The sequence below is a fragment of the Vipera ursinii genome (genome assembly GCF_947247035.1).
Source record: "Vipera ursinii genome assembly, chromosome: 2".
NCBI lineage: Eukaryota > Metazoa > Chordata > Lepidosauria > Squamata > Viperidae > Vipera > Vipera ursinii.
Genome location: NC_139513.1, coordinates 53,471,035 through 53,491,821, shown reverse-complemented (window position 1 = coordinate 53,491,821; position 20,787 = coordinate 53,471,035). Strand labels below are relative to the sequence as shown.

At 38.5% G+C, this 20,787-nt stretch overlaps 1 protein-coding gene across 1 annotated transcript in view; it reads left to right on the top strand.

Moving 5' to 3' along the window:
- Nucleotides 1-20,787, top strand: part of PLXNA1 (plexin A1) — a 425,046-nt gene that overhangs the window by 44,727 nt on the left and 359,532 nt on the right. The window contains exon 2 of the mRNA XM_083351698.1: nucleotides 6,809-8,153. Within this exon, the coding sequence (XP_083207824.1) occupies nucleotides 6,975-8,153 (1,179 nt within the window). The 5' untranslated portion in view covers nucleotides 6,809-6,974. The remainder of the gene's footprint in view (nucleotides 1-6,808; nucleotides 8,154-20,787) is intronic.

Sequence of the window (20,787 nt, the reverse complement as noted above, 5' to 3'; positions counted from 1 at the left end):
CAGCAAGGCACTTAACAAAACCTCTCCTGATTACCATGGTGCATAAATACATACCCTCAGGAGAAAACAATTTTGAGATCCGCCAGCCTTAAACTGTTTAAATAGCACCTTGAATAGGGAGTGGAGGAGTGGAGAGGCAATGCAGCTGATGCAGTATTTTCCCCCTCTTTTTCTTTAATGGTTAAAAGCCTAGGCTTTCATCAGCAATCTAGTTGTTGAAATGTATATCCATTCCAGTTTCAAGCTACCCTTTGGGGGCAGCTTTGCTAGGTGTTGAAAAGCTCACTTGTTTCAATGGGAAAGAATGAAAAATCTGAGCATATGAATCTGGGCCCTTGCAGTGGCCATTGTGTAGTTAATGTAGAAAAGCTGCAATTCTTTGTGCCCACCATTACCTGCCTCTGTGTGGGCTGAGTGATGGTGTACAAAAGTGCGGCTTGTGCATAAGGAATTAGGAAAGAATTCTTAAACAATATGCCGCTTTGAAAACTTAGGCTCTGCTCTGTTCTGCAATACAGTATGACAAATTCCTGGTGCAGCTCTGTAGCTTATAATAATAATAAAATTGGAAGGGACCTTGGAGGTCATCTAGTCCAACCCCCTGCTCAGGCAGGAAACCTTATACCATTTCAGGCAAATGGCTGTCCAGTCTCTTCTTAAAAACTTCCAGTGTTGGAGCATTCACCACTTCTGGAGGCAGGTTGTTCCACTGGTTAATTGTTCTAACTGTCAGGAAGTTTCTCCTTAGTTCTAGGTTGCTTCTCTCCTTGACTAGTTTCCATCCGTTGCTTCTTGTCCTGCTTTCAGAGGCTTTGGAGAATAGCTTGACTCCCTCTTCTTTGTGGTAGCCCCTGAGATATTGGAACACTGCTATCATGTCACCCCTCACCCTTCTCTTCATTAAACTACACATACCCAATTCCAGCAACCGTTCCCTATATGTTTTAGCCTCCAGCCCCCTAATCATCTTTGTTGCTCTTCTCTGTACCCTTTCTAGAGTCTCGACATCTTTTTTACATCGTGGTGACCAAAACTGGATGCAGTATTCCAGGTGTGGCCTTACCAAAGCATTGTAAAGTGGTATTAGTACTTCACTTGATCTTGATTCTATCCCTCTGTTAATGCAGCCTAGCTTGAAATATTAGGTAAGGAATACAATTGTCAGTAGGGAAGATTTCTGGAAAAAGCCTCTGGAAAGTTTTTGGGAAGTCACTGGAATGCTGAAGGTCATAGTGATCAGTTCTGGACGAGGAGCTTCTGTTTGCTCTCATGAATTGTTTGGAAATGGAATCTAATGTGTTTGAGGATGTCATTTGGTAGTTCCTTGTAGCCTTTAAGGGTATAGTACAGGGGTGTCAAACTGCCAGCCCGCGGGCTAGATGCGTCATGCCAAAACCGTGCCCACCCCATTGCTGGCAATGGAGAAAAAGTTGTGATACATCGTGACACGTCACGTGACGTTGCCAGTTTGACACCCCGGTTACTGGAAAAAAGAAAGGACTTTTACTACAGTATTGGAGTTTTTGCAGTAAGCATCTGTCATTGTAGTCTGGAGAGGGATGTGCTCCATTTCCGACTGTTCCAGAGTGACAAATGATTCTGATCATTTTTACTGTAGATGTCTATAAATCTCTGGCTTCTGTTAAATGAGCTCCTCCTCCGCTGGAGGCAATCCTTCTCTCTAGCAATTTGTGTAAATAAAAGAAGAGGAGCGAAATGGGATGGAGAGAGGAACATAGATTTTAGGAGATCTTTTTGTAAGTCTTAAATACAAATTCCTCCCTTATGACTGAATCCTTGTTTCCTCAGTCTTATTTTAGCTTTTCTCAATTGGAAGGCCCTGCCTTTGAAAGGATGCTATATGGTTCTCTGGGTACTTGTGCAACAGTAGAAGAATTGCTTTTGAAAGGAGAAAATAACAATGAGGAAGGCAGAGGCTCTTGTTGAGTGTCTCTAGACCTTTTTTCTCCAAATGGGATCTCTTATGTAGTTTGGTTGTTTTACTGAAGAATTTACTTCTACAAGGTACTAAATTGGAAAAGCTGATCTAGATCTATGGCTTCTTCCTTTGATGTTAATCCCAGGATATTAGTCTCAATAGTTAAATAACAACCAACAGTTTGAAAAGCTACATACAAACAAGATATCAGTATGTTTGCTCTATCACTGTAACCTTAGAGGATCATGGAGTTGCACACTCTTAGTTTTATATACACATTATTTATCTGTTTCACTTTGCTAGAGGCAGCTCATAATCTTAGCAAAAAATGAAATAAAATCTAAATGAAACGTCCTCTCAAAACTAGGGAGATGGTGTATGCATTGTGATACACACGTCAGAGATAGCCATACGTTTCCTTCTGTTGGGGAAACTAGGTAATGTGAGGTGTGTTACATATTGGGGGAAGCTATAGATTTCCCCTCTATTTCACAGAGAGTAAGGCAGGGATGTCAAACTGCCGGCCTGCGGACCGGATGCATCACCGGGAATGGGGAAAAAGCTGCAATACGGATGTCATGAGTTTGACATGTCTGAAGTAAGGGAAAAACTCAAATACGAGTGGAATAAGCTCTACGTCAGAGCTGGAAGTGAAACCTCGTAAAACAGACAAACTCTCTTTGCCTATTGTCACAACTCGTTTCTCTCTTTGTGATGGTCTCTGTTTTTGCTTCCTATCTTTATAAAAAGTAAAATCTCCTTATTGGCTAACCACTCAACACACTGAAGTCTAATTAGGTAAATGGTGAAATGGCGTGAACATTTCCCCTAGTTTCATGTGAGCTTCCTGATAATGGGCAAGAGAAGAAAAGCAAAAATAAAACTGAAAACCGTCTCCCCCCCCCAAAGTTTCTCTTTATAGAAGCAGATTCTCTGTGGGAGAAGAGCTCTTGGACCTTTTCTCTGGGATCAGCAATTTCTTGGGATGAAGCTGAATGCCTGAGAGATTAGCCGAGGGGCTTTTCTGTGTATGTGTCAGCGTTGCTAGTGAAATGGGTTGATTGCTATTTTGACAAGCTGGCTTCCCTTTATAGTCAAAACAAAGCAAGGTTGAGCCCAGACCCTACTTTAGCTTTGCTTTCTCAGTCTATGAATGGCAAGTCATTCAGCCTCTGTGGCCCATCCAGCATCAGCTCCATTGATATTGTCAAGAGGGAATGTGGCCTAATAGGTAGTAGAAGAACAGATGTTTGAAGGTCCTTGGTGCTGGGAATCAGACCAGTTCTCAATGAGCTTCTGTTTAAAAAAAGACAGATGGATTTCATAATTTACTAATGCAGATCTCTGAACATGTCAAATTACTAATCCTAATCCTAATGTGGAAGTGGAGGTCCTTGATTCTGCGATAAAATTTTCCACTGAAAAATCAGATGCATCCATGTAGATGCAGGCAAGATTGTAGAAATCATGATTGAGTAACTAAACTGTTAGAGCATCCCCTTGTGCCAGACGCTCAAGTCTCACATCATAAATATGCAACTAGGAGATTATGCTTTCCCCCCTTAAATTCTTTGTTGTGGCCTTGAGAGCCCATTCAAACGGTTAATGTCACAAAAGCTTCATGGTGCAGTGCCTAATGTTGGTGGAACACAACAGATTAAACTATTGTGCTTCTACCTATCCTTTTGCAAAGGTCCCCTCCTCTTTTCCCAATGGAGTACTACATCGGTGGAGAAACCCCCATAACGTCCACTGCTTTCCCAATTGTGGTTTTCTATCTCTTGAAATTGCAGAGTTCCTTCTCTTTCTTAACCCTCTGATTCCCTTTTTTACTAATCCTGATTGTGGATGCCTAGCACAGCAATCTCCTCAGTTTCTGAGAGTAGAATAACACGTTGGGCCATTCTTCTCCCCATGTCTCTAGGCACACAAAGAGAACCATAGCTAAAGAAGAAGAACTTTTCAACTTGAGGGAACTGGAGGAGGGAATCATTGATTTGGATCATTTTCTAGGATTTGATAATTAAGCTACCGTTTTGTTTTTGTTTTTGTTTTTAAAACAAACTTATATAGCTGCCTAACTCGCACACAGTGAGTCTGGGCAGCATACATATTAAATTATGATTGTGCTAGCTACATGGGTTTCAAAATTGATGCTTTATTGGTTGTTTTCTTCAGGATTACATAGAATGGTAGTAGCACTTTGCAGGAGAATGTTTCAAAATCTGAGTATCGTTTACTCTGGTATAAGCATTGTACAAGTATTTAGGGATATGTTTTGACCTATCTTGGAAGGAAGGACAAGCTCACTTCCTACTTTTATGAAAAGCAAAAAAACAACGCTATGCTCTTGAGTGTTTGGAATGGCAGTTCAGGGAATGAGTAATGTGGCTTCCCCCACCCATCACCCTTTAGTCTGCCTCAAGGCTAGTTCTGTGGTTTTGAGGTATGCGCTAAATCTAGGATAAGCTCAAGGCTGCCTTTTGTTACAAGAATGAGAATCATTTGCCTGGGAGATGGGAAAATCTTAGAAGATCTTACAAGCAATCTTCTATGCTTGCCAGACATGGTTGAGTGGAGAGAACATTGGCACTTTCCCATAAAGGTCAAATTTTGAAAAAGTAACTGAGTATAGGCAAACAAACATTGATGAGATATAAAAGAATAACAGAGTTGGGAGGGACCTTGCAAGTCTTCTAGTCCAAGGCTTTTCAACCTTTCACCCATTATACCACTTTTAGGTTATGGAAACATCTGAGTACCACCAATCGCCTAGCAAGATGTCAAAAATTAATGACCCAAAAACAAAAAAAGGAAAAAAGTGATGAAGTACAGGTAGTCCTCGACTTACAACAGTTCGCTTAGTGACTGTTTGAAGTTACAATGACACTGAAAAAAGTGCCCTTCAAGCCACAGCCGAGTAAGACACCTGCCTGCCCACCTGGCAGCACTCTTCATTTTCATTGTTGTAAACATTTCTGTTGAGGATTGGCAGTGGGGGTGTGTGCTTGGTTTTTATTCCCCCCATCTGCTGGGTGGTTGCAGCAGGTTTTAGTCACTTCACATGACCCTGGGACACTGTGACCATCATAAATATGAATCAGTTGCCAAGCATCTCAATGTAAATCACAAGACCCTGGAGATGCTGCAACATTCCAGCTGATGAGTGCTTCTTCTGGGCTCAGCAAAAGTGCCAGGATCAGTGCCGAGCTTCAGCTGGATCCTGGTGCTGATCCTGGTGCTTCCACTGAGCCCTGACAGCCCCAAAGAAGCACTGATCCTGGTGCAGCTCCAGCCATTTCTCGCTCAGGCTTGTGCGGTGCTGCCACTGGTTCAGCTCATTCCCCTTCCCTGCTGCCGCTTTTCTAGGATGGTTGCATACCACCTGCCAGGTGCCAATGTACCACAGGTGGTACCCATACCACTGGTTGAAAAGCCCTCTTCTAGTCCAACCCCTTGCTCAAGCAGGAGATCCTATACCATTTCAGACTAATGGCTGTCCAATCGCTTCTTAACTATTTCCAGTGATGGAGTACCTGCAACTTTTGGAGGAAAGCTGTTTCACTGGTTAATTGGATATCTTCAAGAGCATTTTAATATATGCAGAATAGACTTTTGTCATGTTAGGAGATGTACTTTGTGGTTTTCTAAACATTTTGGTTTTTTTTAAATTTACCTTAAAATGTCACAAACCTTTATGTAAATAAGGCTCTTAGTCAACTACCAGTTATGTTGAACATAGAAGAAGTAATTATGTTTCTTAGATTGCTCCCTCAATATCTCTATAAATTTCATTCCAGAATCTTGGAACATGTATATAGAGGAAAATAGATTAAGGTGAAGGCTGACAAAGTCCATAGTCACATGCTTTATGAAGCTAACACATCATCATGCGTGTGTGTAGCATTGATGTTGGTGGGAGACAAAGTAATGAATAATGGCTTATTTGTTTATGGAGATGGGAAGAGGTACAAATTCAGAAATATATTCCTTAAAACTGGAAAGAAATAGTAAGAATGCTGACTACTAAAAGATTTTATAATTACTTATTTCTTCATGATCGCACCACTTCATGCAAAATTTATAAGAACAAAGTGGAAATTACTTTCAAGTAACCATATGCATTATTCTATTTAACTCATGACACAAAGCCATTTAATTTTTTTTCTTGAAAGACAATCTGGCTTTTCAGTTAAGTGTAATTAAGGATTCATGGACTTGTTTTAGTTATTGCATCATACAAATATGTATGGAAATTTTCCAGTATTCTTTTGTGAGAAATCAATGTTGTCGCCTTCAACCATTTTAAAACCATGAGAAAACTTAACCACATTGATATCATAGTAATGCAATGCAGTGCAATTTAAAATAACTAGTAAGCATTCAGAACAATGATACAGATACACAAAACAGGTTAGAAATGGGCTAAAATAAGTTAAAAAAAGATTTAAGCCCAGTTTTTTAAAAGTTTTTTTTAAAAAAAAGAAATCCCAGACCTTCACTTTATGTCTTTTTTTTTTCCTTAATTCAAAAAATGTAAAATTAGTCCCTTGGTAACAGGATTCCAAATTTAACACTTCTAAAGTTTTTGCTGCCATTGGGGAAAAAAAGAACATTAAGCCAGTCCTCCAAACAATTTAGCTGCTTCTTTCTATAGTGAAGTTACAAAACAGTCATGGGAACTTTAATGAGAAGAATGCAGAATGATGAACAAATACTATGCAATGCTTCTCCGAGACAGCTGAATATTTCAGCTATCTGAACCACCTCCATTCCTGAGATGTTTGTAACTGAGATTTTATTGTGCTTTTGTATTTTGAGTGGCACAACTGTTTGCCTAACCATGCTTGTTTTTGCATTTTTTTCTAGGGCCCTGTAGAATGCCAGCATCTATAATGTCCTGAATCTGGAAACAAGTGGAAAAAAAGAAGTTCGTCCACAGGAATTCACTCTTTCCTCCCCACTCCAGTTTTTGGTTTGATTCTTGTTTATTTTATAGTTAGATTAATGCATTGCTGGATGTGACTCTTCCACCATGTGGCTTCTAAGGCTAAAGCACCATGTGTCAATTAATATTTGGACCCTGCTGCTTCTGGGTAGTTTTTGGTTGCCATTGGCAAAAAGCACTACCAAATCCTCCTCCCCTTTTATGACTTTCCAGGTCACAGACTGGAGTTTGACACATTTGGTGGTCCACAACAAAACCGGGGAAGTATATGTGGGTGCTGTCAACCGGATCTATAAGCTTGCAAACAACCTGACAGAAATGCGCACACATGTGACGGGTCCAGTAGATGACAATGAGAAGTGTTACCCACCACCTAGTGTGCAGTCTTGCCCACATGGGCTAGTCAGTACCAACAATGTCAATAAACTGCTGCTGGTAGATTACTCTGGGAATCGTCTGATAGCCTGCGGCAGTGCTTCACAAGGTATCTGCCAGTTCCTACGCTTGGACGATCTCTTCAAGTTGGGCGAGCCGCACCACCGCAAGGAACACTACCTCTCTAGTGTCAATGAGTCAGGAACAATGTCTGGTGTTATAATTGAAGTGCAGAATGGACAAAACAAGCTTTTCATTGGAACTCCCATTGATGGAAAGTCTGAGTATTTCCCTACTTTGTCCAGCCGTAAACTGATGGACAGTGAAGAGAATGCAGAGATGTTTGGCTTCGTTTATCAAGATGAATTTGTCTCCTCCCAGCTCAAGATCCCATCAGATACACTCTCCAAGTTTCCCACATTTGATATCTATTATATCTATAGTTTCAGTAGTGAGCAATTTGTCTATTACTTAACACTGCAGCTGGACACCCAACTTACCTCACCCGACTCTACAGGAGAGCAGTTTTTCACCTCAAAAGTTGTCCGGCTATGCGTGGATGACCCCAAGTTCTATTCGTATGTGGAATTTCCCATCGGTTGTGTTCGAGATGGCATTGAATACCGCTTAATTCAGGATGCTTACCTCAGCAAGCCTGGAAAGGCCTTGGCCAAGCAACTGGGCATTTCAGAACAGGAGGACATTCTGTTCACAATCTTCTCTCAGGGGCAGAAGAACAGAGTCAAACCACCAAAAGAATCTGTCCTCTGCCTTTTCACATTGAAGAAGATCAAAGACAAGATCAAGGAACGCATCCAGTCTTGCTACCGTGGAGAAGGGAAGCTTTCTCTGCCCTGGCTTTTGAATAAAGAATTAGGTTGCATAAATTCCGTAAGTCTGTTTTTTTCCCCCCCTCTTCTTTTTCCTGACTATAAAAACCCTTAGGGTTCCATATGTTCCATACTTGATTCTCAGTCTGGTCTCCTATCTAGAGATGTAAGGGATGGTTCATTTTAAGTATCTTGGGGCAAGTAGTTATTTAATTAATATTGTTTGTGGAGACAGGGCTTATTAATGACTCCAAGTGCCTAAGAATTGGATTGGGATTTTCTGAATTTTGTAAGTGGGATTATGTGTGTGTGTGTGGGGGGGTTTCTTCCCACATTTGTGTTAAACTACTTAATAGGCATTGATATTTCTTATTCAAAATGAGAAAACCTATGCTGCCAGTTCTTGCTGTGGATTACTTCTGAAGCTTTCAAAAATGGCCTTAGAGAGATCGTGACTTCCCAGTCCCAGTATGACCATGTTGAGGTGGCTGGTTAAAGTTTTTGGCTTTGTTTACTTAGGAAGGAAAAGGCAGATATTAGGAATAAATATTGGATACTAAATATTCCTAGAGAAAAATTATTTAAAATGACTTCCTGCTATCCAGATAAATTTATATTGCTGTAGGTCAAGGATCTGTACTAACTTTGGTGCATATTTAGAGTTTCTTTTTATGTTTTTTATGTATATTTTTTCCAGAAGCATAGATGGAAAAGCAGCATTCAAGCAGCTTCCCAGCTTGGGCATTTTTCTCCTTTTGTAAAGGTTACTTCCCAAAATGTCCAAGGCAGCGTTGCTCAAATTTTGGGAAGTCAATATACATGCATCTGGAAGGCACTAAAGCTGGGAAAGACTGAATGAGAGGCACAGGGACCAGGATTAAGTATGACAAACATGTTGGGCTGAATTTCTTTATAGCCTGCATTTGCTTTTTATTATTACTTCCATGGCAAGTTCTAACAGGTAAAGCTGGTGATTACACACCTTCCTTATCATGAGAACAGTCTTCCTGGCAGTCCAGATCCTTAGTTGGGTGGTCTTCTTGTAAAAGGAAAATGGCAAGTATTCCTGAAGTCACTTTGATGTGATTGATATTCACACTGCATCCAAACCTGATAGGATGTGAGATGGGATATCAGGCAGCAATTTGGTTTAGACCTATGGGAACACAAAGCAGCGGTATAGTCAACAGTCTTTCTTATTGGCAGGAAAAGGACTTTCCCAGCTCAGAGGTCTGTATAAAACACAACTGGAGTGTCAGTTTTTGAGGGCAATTAGAAATAAACTGTTGCCCTGCAGGGAATAAGATAAGTCAAAGAAAAAGACTGGAGATGTTCTTTCTCAACAAAGGGTAAGTTGCCTGGCTCTGTCCTAAGGGAGGTATATGCCATAGGCTGTTGCTAAGACAAACACAAGAGCTTTATTGCCCTATTCCATTGTGTAAAGCCTGTAGTGAGGCAGGGTGAGGAGCTAGCTTTGTTTTACTTAGTTGTATAGCTGGGTTCCTTTTTAGACTGTGTATGCAATAGGGTGGGCATTTCAGATAGGACAGGAATGTAACATAAAAACTATGTAGAAATACAATATAAAAAGACCTTTCAGAAGTGGATAGGTATGGGCAATTTCACACAAGACAAGGTTAATACACCAGAGACAGATCCGAGGTCCCAAGAAAATTGGCCTAACTCTCAATTGAAGAGTGATAGCTGCAGTGATTGAAATATGAGGGACTGGATCTCAGATTCCACTCACTCAATCAATCCTTGGATCAATACTGTCTTCAGATTTTGAACCAACCCATAACAACGGTTTAAGAATACCATCTGTACGATTTGGAATAAAATGATTACAATTTAATTAATCTATAAAATCAATGAAAACTTGCCTTCTGTTCAGATGCCTTTTATTTCTAGGAAGAAACTAGATGCATGGGATATGGAATGAATAGAATAGAATAGAAGCTGGAAGGGACCTTGGAGGTCTTCTAGTTCAGCCCCCTGCTCAAGCAGGAGAACCGATTCCATATAATATAATGGTGATGATGATGATGATGATGATGGAAGGTGACCTTGGAGGTCATCTAGTCCAACCCCCTGCTCAGGCAGGAAATCCTATATCATTTCAGACAAATGGCTGTCCAGTCTCTTTTTAAAAGCTTCCAGTGTTGGAGCATTCACTGCTTCTGGAGGCAGGTGGTTCCACTGATTAATTGTTCTAATTGTCAGGAAATTTCTCCTTAGTTCTAGGTTGCTTCTCTCTTTGGTTAGTTTCCGTCCGATGCTTCTTGTCCTGCCTTCAGATGCTTTGGAGAATAGCTTGACTCCCTCTTCCTTTCAGACAGGTGACTGTCTAGTCCAGTGGTGGCAAACCTTTTGGAGACCGAGTGCCCAAACGGCAACCCAAAACCCATTTATGTATCATCGAGTGCCGGGTGGGCGTGGCCCATTGGCTGGGTGTGGCTGATTGGCTGGGCATGGCTGCACTAGTAACAGCAGACTAGGTGGGACTAAAAAGTTCAATCAATTCCAACTTTGCGAGATCATTTTTTTCCGTGTGAAGTTGAAATTGATTGATTGATTGAACCTTTTTTTTGCACATGGTGGTGGAGGCCTAAAGTGAAAAGGTTTTTTAAAAACCAGCTGAAGGCCTAGAACTGGGATGACGGCGTGCGTGCCCACAGAGAGGGCTCTGCGTGCCATAGGTTTGCCACCACGGGTCTAGCCTCTTCTTATAAACCTCCAGGGATGGAGTTTCCAGGACTTCTGAAGGCAAGCTATTCTATTGGTTAATTCTCCTCACTGTTAGGAAGTTTCTCCTTATTTCCAGGTTGCTTAGCTTTTTTATGTTCTGAAATTATTGAATAACAGTCTTGGAAGAAATTGCAATTGCCAATTCAAGAAATGTACAGTGGGTAGGTTCCAAGTGGTTGAATTCTCAGGTCCTACTTTTAAAGTTTTTAATGAAGTAAAGCCTTTTGCGGGACTTTTTGCACAAGACGGAGAAAATTTGACATTTGTATTTGATGATTGTTAAAATTTAAAAAGGGGAATTTTTTATTTCCCCCTTTTTTGAGGGGGAATGGATATTTATTGTAGTCTTAAATGATAGTAAAACTAATAAATTAATAAATAATAACCTAATAAACTAATATTTGAAAGTAAGTGTTCTTTATATGCTTGGAAGAAGAAGTTGGACGTCATTCTTTGTATAGATTTGTGTTTTCCTTTCCTTTCCTTTACACTTTTTTCACACTTTGATCCCTATTTCTTTTTACTCTTTATCATTTCTTTTGATTGTTAGTTTTTGTTTTGTATGTATGCTTTGTAAAATGTAATAAAACAAAATGAATTTTAAAATGAATTTTCTTAACAAAGTCAAAGCCAGCATTTTTTGAAGTAGGCTATTCACTGTGGAACAGTTTGTACTGCCAGGACATTGCTCTTAAAGTTTGATCTAATCCGTTTTCTTGTGATTTAAACATAAAGGGCATCAGCAGAAGCTGTTCCAAGCATCATTAGAAATAATGAAGCTCAGGATTATTTTAGAAACTTCTCTGCTGTTCCCAGAGTGGCTTGTGTCATATAAGTCAACAACCATATGGCAAAGGAAAGTAACATAAAACAAAAGGGCAAATAGACATTTGGTACTGGTGTGCTATATATTTATTAAATTTATATATCACTCATCTCCCTGATAGGGTGACTATCTGTAGTATACTGTTAAGGTAAACAATTAATATCTGGCCTTCAAAAGTTGAATTGCCATCATTGGCTTAGCTAAATAGGGATGATAGGAAAGAGAATTCAGAAATTACTGGAAGGGCACACAATTTCTCCCTTTATTTTGAGGACAAGATTAGGGAATCTGATTCCTTCCAAATGTTTGGGACCATACCAGGTCCAATCAGAATGATTCAGTGGGACAGAACTACGGGGAGTGAATTCAAAATGTGGGGGGAAGTGCCATGTTGCCTAGATTGATATAAGGACTCAAGGAGTGTTATTTCCATGGCTTTTGGAAGCGTTGGAGACTGTATGTGTCTACTAGCCAGGAAATAAGTACTAGAACTTAGCTTGCTGGATGCTGTCTCCATAAGAAACGGGAGATTAAAACTGGAATGCTATTATAAACTGTAAAGTATTATGCTGGTGGTATTAGCAGTTGAGATGGGAATGCAATGTATAAACAATAGCACCATAGTTCTTTATTTTCATAACTTCAATAATCTTTCTGAATAGGATAATCTGAATGTATTTCCAATTTGATTGACTTGCCTGGTTTTAGTGTGTTCTTAACAGCAGTGGAAGAGAAAGCTCATACAAACATCTGAAAATTAGATGAGTAATGGGTAGAGATAATAGCCCTCATATTTTTTTCATTCTTGCGCAATGAAGAATTTCCTGTGTAAACCCATGTTGCTAACACATAACATGAAAATACAACTCTGACAAAAATTGGTTGGGAAGAGGGGGCTCATCTCTCTTCCCTTGTTCAGATATAGCTTTCAGGGACTTAAATACTATTGTTCTAGTAGTTCGCTAATGTATCATCTTTCTTTTGAAAAAGAGAAACATATTCATAATAGCAATAACATTTTAACCATCATCTTCAAAACATCGGAGTGTGATAGAATATGATGCTCTGTTACTTTTTATTCTCACAGCAAATCTGTGTAGTCACTTCCAATGGTGAAAGAGCAAAATAGCTTAAGACCTGCTTGTGAGCTTCATAACTGGGAGTGGGAGATATGCCCCTAATTAGGCAGCATTTTCTACTCTGTTGATCTGAAAACAAATCAAGAGACTAAGAAGACGCACCAGAAGTTCTGTTTCGTAAATCCAATTGTAATTATCTGGGGTCTTCATCTGGACAAAAAAGCATTTTTCCTCCTACTTCCTCATAATTTTGAAAATTATCTAAAAAATGAGTAAAATCCCACAGCATGGGCCTCAGATCTTCCAAAATCAAAAGTGATCATATAATCATGTCATATTGAAATCAAAGTCTGGAGCAACAAATTGGGTCAGAATTGTTTACGTCCAGAAAACAAAAAATGGTAAGGATGCTTTCTAAGGGAAAGGGAATTCATTTGCTACTCTTCTGTATAGCTCAGAATGAGTAAACAGCCATAAAGTCACATCTTTTTTTACCCCCTCCAGACATGTCAAAAAGCAACTCCTGTCGTCTCCAGCTTGTATAACTGCAGGAGTTGTTACCTGACACCTGGAGGGCCTGGATAAATGGATGGGCAGCTTGGCTATAGCTAGGCTGATGCAAGGAAGTACCCATGCTTGGTTTTATTAGGGTGGCAAAAGAGCAAAACAAGAGTTCAGGTCACTTGTTTTCAGTGCCTGAGAACAGCTCTATTTCTAGACCAAGTGTTTGCCACGCAACATTTAGGGATGTTCGTAAGACAAAACAAAGGGATGGATCAATTTGCATCATTTGGAGTGCTGGTTTCTTCTTGCTGCTTATTCAGTTGCTTCTGACTCTTTGTGACTCAACAGATGTAATTTTACCATAATTGTCTGTCAGTGACTGTTTCTTGTAAGCTCATGTTTATGTCATCAGTGATTGATCTAGCCCTCCTCCTCTTTTTGACTGCCTTCAGTTTTCCCAAGCATTAGAATATTCCTTGACTCATGACTTTGCATTCAAGATATTAAATCTTGAACTTCATTACAGGTATTTACAATGAGCAGTCTAAGATTACTTCATTTAGTACTTAAATGATTTTTTTCTTTCTCTAGTCTGGATTATTTTTCAATAGTTTTCTTCAGTATCACAATTCAGAAGCTTCCATTTTCTTTGTTCAGCCTTTCTAAGGGTCCAGATTTCACAACCATATGTTGCAGCTGGGAAAACCTTGACAATCTGTTCTTTCCTTGTCCATGTGATATCTCTGCACTTTTTTTTTAGTATTATTTTCTAGATCTGTCAGAGTCTTTCTCCCAGGTAGCAGATGTCTTTTTCTTTTATGGCTTTGGTTATCATCCTGCAATTTTTGAGTTTAGCAAGATAAAGGCTGGTATTACTTGAACTTTTCTACCTTGTGCATTTGATTGGCATAATTTGCACTATTTTATATTTTTTTCAGTATTGAATAGCAGACTGATTTTTGTATTCTCTTGACAAGAAATCCAACAGCTCTGCTGGTGTTTTGTCAGGGCCTTTAGTTTTTTTTGGTAGGGGTATTTTCTAGGATCCATTTAATTTTCCACAATGTTTTATTTTAGTCCAGTGATGTATCACATATATCATGAATTTTGAGATTTTTTTGTACTGTACTTCCATCTATTTGACTTCATTGTTGTTTATATTTTCTTTTTCCAGTAGAACTTTGCATTCTTTGCCGTTTATTTCACCCATCTTTTGATAACAATGTTTCCCTGATTTCTGTAATTTTAAAAATTGTTGTCCTCTCCATCCAATTGTTACTCTTACATTTTTTGCATTTTTTTCCTTATCTTTCTCTTTTCTGGAACTCAGTGTTGAATTGGACAGAGTTTTCCTCTTTTTGCCAATACTCAATGATATATTGTCCCAACAATACTGTACATAATTATGTGGCCCTCCTTTGGCTATTTCCCTCTGTTTGCTTTTTCATTCTGGGATATTTTTGTTTTCTCCATCTTTTATAATGTCACACATTTCACCCCAAAGTTGTTAAGGCAGCCTATCAAATCTAAATCAATCAATCAATCAATCAATTTACCATATAACCATCTAGAATATTGCTGAGAATATACATCGCCAAACTGGTTTATTTTATTTAAATTGTAATTTTAGAAGAAGGACCATGAGTTGCAGTCATCATCAGTTCTAATTTTTATTGGCTGAAGAGAACTTTTCTATTTTTGCTTGCAGAGCATAAATAAAATTTTGTTTTGCTGTGTCCATTCAGTGATGTCCATATGTATTTTTTTTCGCTTGTTCAAGAAGGTATTTGCTATAAACACTGACTTTTCTAAGCAGAATTCTATTCATCTGTCTCCATTTCATTTCATTCACCAAACCTAAATGTTCCTATTATTGCAGATGGTCTTGTACTTCCAACTTTAGCATTGCATTCTCCTATAATTAGCCTGTCTTTATACTGATTTCTAAAGTTGGCCAAAGTTAATCCTTACTTCAGTTTAGGGGTGTGGTCACATTTAATTGGTGATATGAGCAATTTAAAGACATTCAGCTATTTCAAGTTTTCTTCCATAGGAGAGATTTTGTTTGAAGGAAAAACAAAAGAAATTAGGAAAAAAAAGTAGAAAATAGAAGATAACAGTTTGGTTTTCTGGGCCTTGAGATCTTAGTCTCAAAGACAAGGATGAAAATTTATTGGCCTTGCATATGTTGATAAATTATTACTTCCAAAGTCCTTGGGCAGCAAGACTAGTGTTAAAGATCAAGGCAGTTGCAAGTTCAGCAACATCTAACCTACAGTTCTACAACCTAATCTGCAAAAACGAATGGGTTCATGATTAAAGAGCTGAAAGATGTTGCATTTTAAGACTACTTGTTACAGATTTTTCCTTAATTTTATCTAGAATGCAAGGGAATTATAAAGTAATAGCATTTTCTTGATAATTCATCTATAAACACTTTTGGTCTCACACAGTGAATATATCGCCATGTTAGAACCAACCTAATTTCTGCCAATGAAGTATGCCATTTGTATATAGCCAGTGATACACACTTTTATTTTTTAGATCTAAGGATGCAGGTATGTGGCAGGACTATATGTTTGGAATCTCTGTCCTGCTTAGATGTCTAGAGGAATAAATATAGAATTGGACTTATTTTTCAGTTTGTCGTCTTATAAATTACAGATCTGGCAGGTACATGGAGCTGCTCTGTGGGAGCAGGTGGTTCAGTTGCCTCCACCTGGGGTGGTTGTGCACAGAGATCCATTTGTAATTGTCCCAGTCAGCCCCTCCTTCTCCTCTTCAAGCTCCAAGGGAAACAGTTAACAGCTGCCTGATAAAGTAAAGGGTTTGCTGTCAAGAATGCTGGGCTCAAAATCTGATTTTGGCTTCAGACTAATTCAATTCTGGTGGAAAAGGATGAAATTGTTACACTGCTGCCTGCTGGGTCACATAACTGCTGACTGAGGGGAAAGATAAGACTTTCTCCACAGTCTTCTGTTTTCTTGTCCCTCATTCTCTTCATCTTTCTAGGAGAACAAATATGGTGCAGCTCAGCTGCTGACTCCCTGAACTCCCTTCTGATGAAAACTTCAGGGAAATAAAGAAATGGATCCATGAATGAATGTTTGGTCATATGCTAGCAAATAATGCACTTGAGCAGAACAGTAGCCCCCCTGGTAGAAGTCCCTCCTTTATGGATCAGATGTAGCCCATTATTAGGCAAGCAGTCCACCTCTTCCGTGTTGAACTGCTTCCCAGGGAAGGGAAATGGATCCTTTGAGCCTATATATCCCCCCCCCCCCCCCGCTGAAACAATCTGAAAAATTTTGGGAATTGCAGAGCGGCAGAAGTGTTGTGACACAGAATTTAACACCATCTTTTCTTTGGGCTATATGCTACTTTTACAAACTGATCCTACTAGATGGAATGTAAAGATCTCTCAGTCATAAGCTGAAAAAACCCCCTGCAAACTCCTGTATACGGATTAGACCTATAACACTGGCTTCAAAAAAACACTACTCTCAAGTCTGCAGCCCCAAGGTCATCATAAGCTTTTACCTTCAGGGGAGAAAATTCACAAGCTTCAAACATTGGGTAAAGTGTGGTTGTTGTGAGTAGTATTTCTGAAGCATAGCAAGCTTGGGATTGATTTTTTGAATGGAGCGAAATGCTGCTGATGCGATTCATGTATTGGTGGTTTCCATTAAATATTGAACTGCTGGAGAGAACTGGAATAAGATCAAGGACAGGATTATCCATGCTTTTGTACAACTTATCATTTGGGGAATATCCATGGTATTTGTATATTTGTATTCTATACAGCAGGCATAACAGTAATGAATATCCACTACAGGGTGTAGGTGAAATCATGAGCACATAAGGTGGAAAAAGAACTTAAAACATCCATTTTGCCATGAATCTTGGAAGTGGAAGTGGAAGTTTTTAAAAAGTCTAGATGGCAAATTAGTGTACAAGAATGTTGACAAAACAACTTGGGGTTTAGATGTATGATCTGTTCCTAGAATCAGTTATTGTGTCTCATATTCAGTGGTTTACAATAGTTTGTTTTAATGAGTAACCCAACCAATCTCAAATAACATTAACAGAAAAAAAAACACTAGGTAAATTCATGATTGCGGTTGCAGTCTGTGGTGATTCCCATTATTGCAAGTGTTTATACAAGTAAATTTTGTAATTACCTGTTCTGGAATATAAATTTGCCTAGTGTTATGTATTTGGGTTTACTACTAATGAAACATCATTTTCTTGAGAAGCTCTTAAAACCCAAATAATATTCTACACACAAATTAATGCATTATTTTAAATGCCAGGTTTTGGGCAATCATCTTAATTCAAGGAGATCCTTTCAAAAGGGTGGGGGATTTTTAAGGTTCCATGGAACTGTAATTCTCAGAATGAACAAGGTATGCAATCTTCTCCCTTGTGGCTTAAAGGAAAGCAAGAAATTGTGTAACTTTTTTCTCAAGACTCTGGAGTGTATTGTGGAGTTTTTTTGGAGTACTAGAAACCAACCTTGAGGTGTATTTGTCCAGTTTTGTTCATTCTGCATGACTTGGACCACATTTTTTTTTCCTTAATGGGATAAGTTGGAAATGTTACACCACTGATGAGATGCAAGCAGGACTCAGTGTCCTATATTTTCCCAGAATTCTCCACTGATGCTTATAATTGTTGATCCAGTTTTGAATTGAAGTTAAAGGAGCTCATCCATTACCAATCATAATGGTTGAAAAAAGTTAAGCTATGGACATGGACTACACTGCAGGTTAGATTTGTGAAAACTTGATCACACGATATATTTGCCTACACAGGCATACATTTGTGCATATCTGAGAAAGGCCAGGACTTTTTGTCTGGACACAAAACATACTGTGTGGATGAGTCTTTAATGTTCATCCATGATATTAACATAGTTCCTAGGATTCTTGACGTCTTGATTCTGAATGTACTGAATCCAGATGGATTTGCCACCAAAGAAGGCTGCAGAGATATTTGTAGTTATTTCCTGATGTGGAGGAACTGAACACATTTGGCTGAAGAGCTCATTCCAGTTTGTTTGTTCCTTGGCTTTGGACCAGGAATGCATCAGACTGAAACTGTGATCTGGGCTGGGATGCTCTGCTGAACATCAAGAGTCCCTGTCTTGTGGTTTCTTCTGTCCTCTTCCTATTCCATTTGTGGATCCATTTTAGAGCCAGCACCTGCTTTAGGGAGTAAAAGAGTGGCCAAGTTGGCTCTCTTGCTGAGTTTATGTAAACAAGACATTAATATGATATGACTCTTACTATATGGCATCCTAATGCGAGATCAGGCTATTTATTTATTTTTCATTAACTCTTCCAATACTGAGAAATGGGCTTTTAGCCTAAAAAAGAAAAAAATGAATTTGTAATTATGGTTTGAAAATTAGAAAGGGTAACTTATGGAAACAAGGGAATTGCGATGTAATTGTAGAGAGGGTAAAATATAAGGGCATTTATAGCTGTTGTCAAAAAAGATTGGAAGCTGCTTCTCTGTAACCTTTTGTTTCTTCTTATTTTGTATTGTTTTCTTATTCACCTTTTCTTATTTTTTCCTTTTCTAATATTTGCTTTGTTTTTAATATTTTGTTAAAAGAATCTTCAATAACAATTATATTAAAAACAGAAAAGAAATAAGTTGTATCTTCTGTTGGATTTTTTTCAGTGAAGAAGTGTGTTACTGAGACACAGTTTGCTCATGACGCTAGGTGGTCCTGACTGATTTATGCATCTTAGTTATAGTGTTGACAAAAATGGAAAAAGAATCATAGAGACAGGGGCTGCTTACAGTAGGCCACAGATTCTTCCTTCTGGACTTGTACTGTGCAATTTGCAGTGAAACTTGTTCCATAAAATAAAAGCAATGCTATTTTTAATCCGTTCAGTTTGAATGAATGATAGAAGTAAACCATCCCATCATTCATTCATTCATTCATTCATTCATTCATTCATTCATTCATTCTCTATAGCCATCCATCTCTGTCAGTGTTATGGATCTATGTATGAATAGCAATTTTAGATTAGTGCTGGAGTTTAGGATTATTATGGCCCTATACTCATTTGGAAAAATGTGTCATCAACTTTACTGGGACTTTGTGTGTATGGGTGTGTGCGCGTGCGCACGCGCGCATGTGTCTAATACTCCAAATTCTAAGATGAAAATTGTGGTGGGATATGCAGTCATGCCTCTCTCAATTCCTTAAAGCAAATGCATCTTTTCCAAGGACTGCATTGCAGCTGGGAGGGCCAAATTGAGCTCCTGAATTAAATAAAGGCAGAATATAAAACAAATAAATCAAGAATAAATGCACCTGATTTTAAGCAGGGCAGACAAGTGATATATGAGTGCCCAATGTGCTCTGAAGCATCTTTTTGCTTTGGTATCTGAAGTACTGCTTGCTCTAATGTGTAGAAATGTGATGGTATAACTTTGGAAATAAATTGTGTGGTTTTTGTTTTTGTTTTTTTTATTTTTTTGCTACAAACCCCTTTTTTGTCAAATTTCAGTATGACTTTTACAATTACATGAAACAAAGTGATCACCAAGTTCATTTTTCTGTTGAAGATGTCACAGATCCCAGAAATGAATAGCCCGAAGGGATAGCTAAATGACTAGCCACTTAATAAACCTTAACGAATGAATATTGTCTTTCCTATCCACTCCTTCATTGCCCTCATAAGTGGGCTTGAAGTGAAGTAATGAATCAGGGAAACATCCATGTTGCACTCTTGCAAAATGCTTTTTTTCTTTGAATGTGCACTGTCTTTTAAGGAAGTGTTGGAGCTTCGACATTTTACTAGCAGGATTTTATGTTACGTGCTCTCTTTTGTGTCTGTGTTCAGCCGTATTCTACTTCTTATTCTCTAGCTGTTGCTTTCAGCCCCCTCACATTTTAAGAGTAATTGGTCTAGAACCTTTAATTCCAGCAATTTTTTTCCTTCCATTTGACAGAGGAAGAGATATAATGCAACCTTTTAAAGTGAACAATAGTTTCACAGTATTGTTTGAGAAAGCCAAACACCAAGATTTGAAGATTTGATTCACCAGCTTAATTAAATGTGTGGTAAATTAAAGTAGGGCTCCCAACCATTTAAATAATTCTTAGTTAATTATTGTGTGTGATTTAATAGAAAAGTTGACTAATTAGCTATGTAAAAACCTTTAACTGTTTCAAAAACATTGTTCTTTGGTTTTTTTAAAAAAGTGATATACCTATGTTTCACAGTATAAGATGATACTTTCTTCCTTTTGAGAGAAAAAGATGGAGAACATTTTACTACCTGTAGTGTGTGTAAAAAATTGGATTGAAAATCATATATATATGTATTTGTAATAAATATATTGCACAGCTTGGAGATATCCTATCAGCAAAACACAATTTGGGAGCTAAACTCCGCTATCACATACAGTTTTGACAACATTCCTAGGTATAGGGACAATAAGCTGTTCCTATTAATAGGGGTAGTTGTAAAATATTCAGTTATCTGTAAAATTGAGTCCATTAAAAGCTGCAT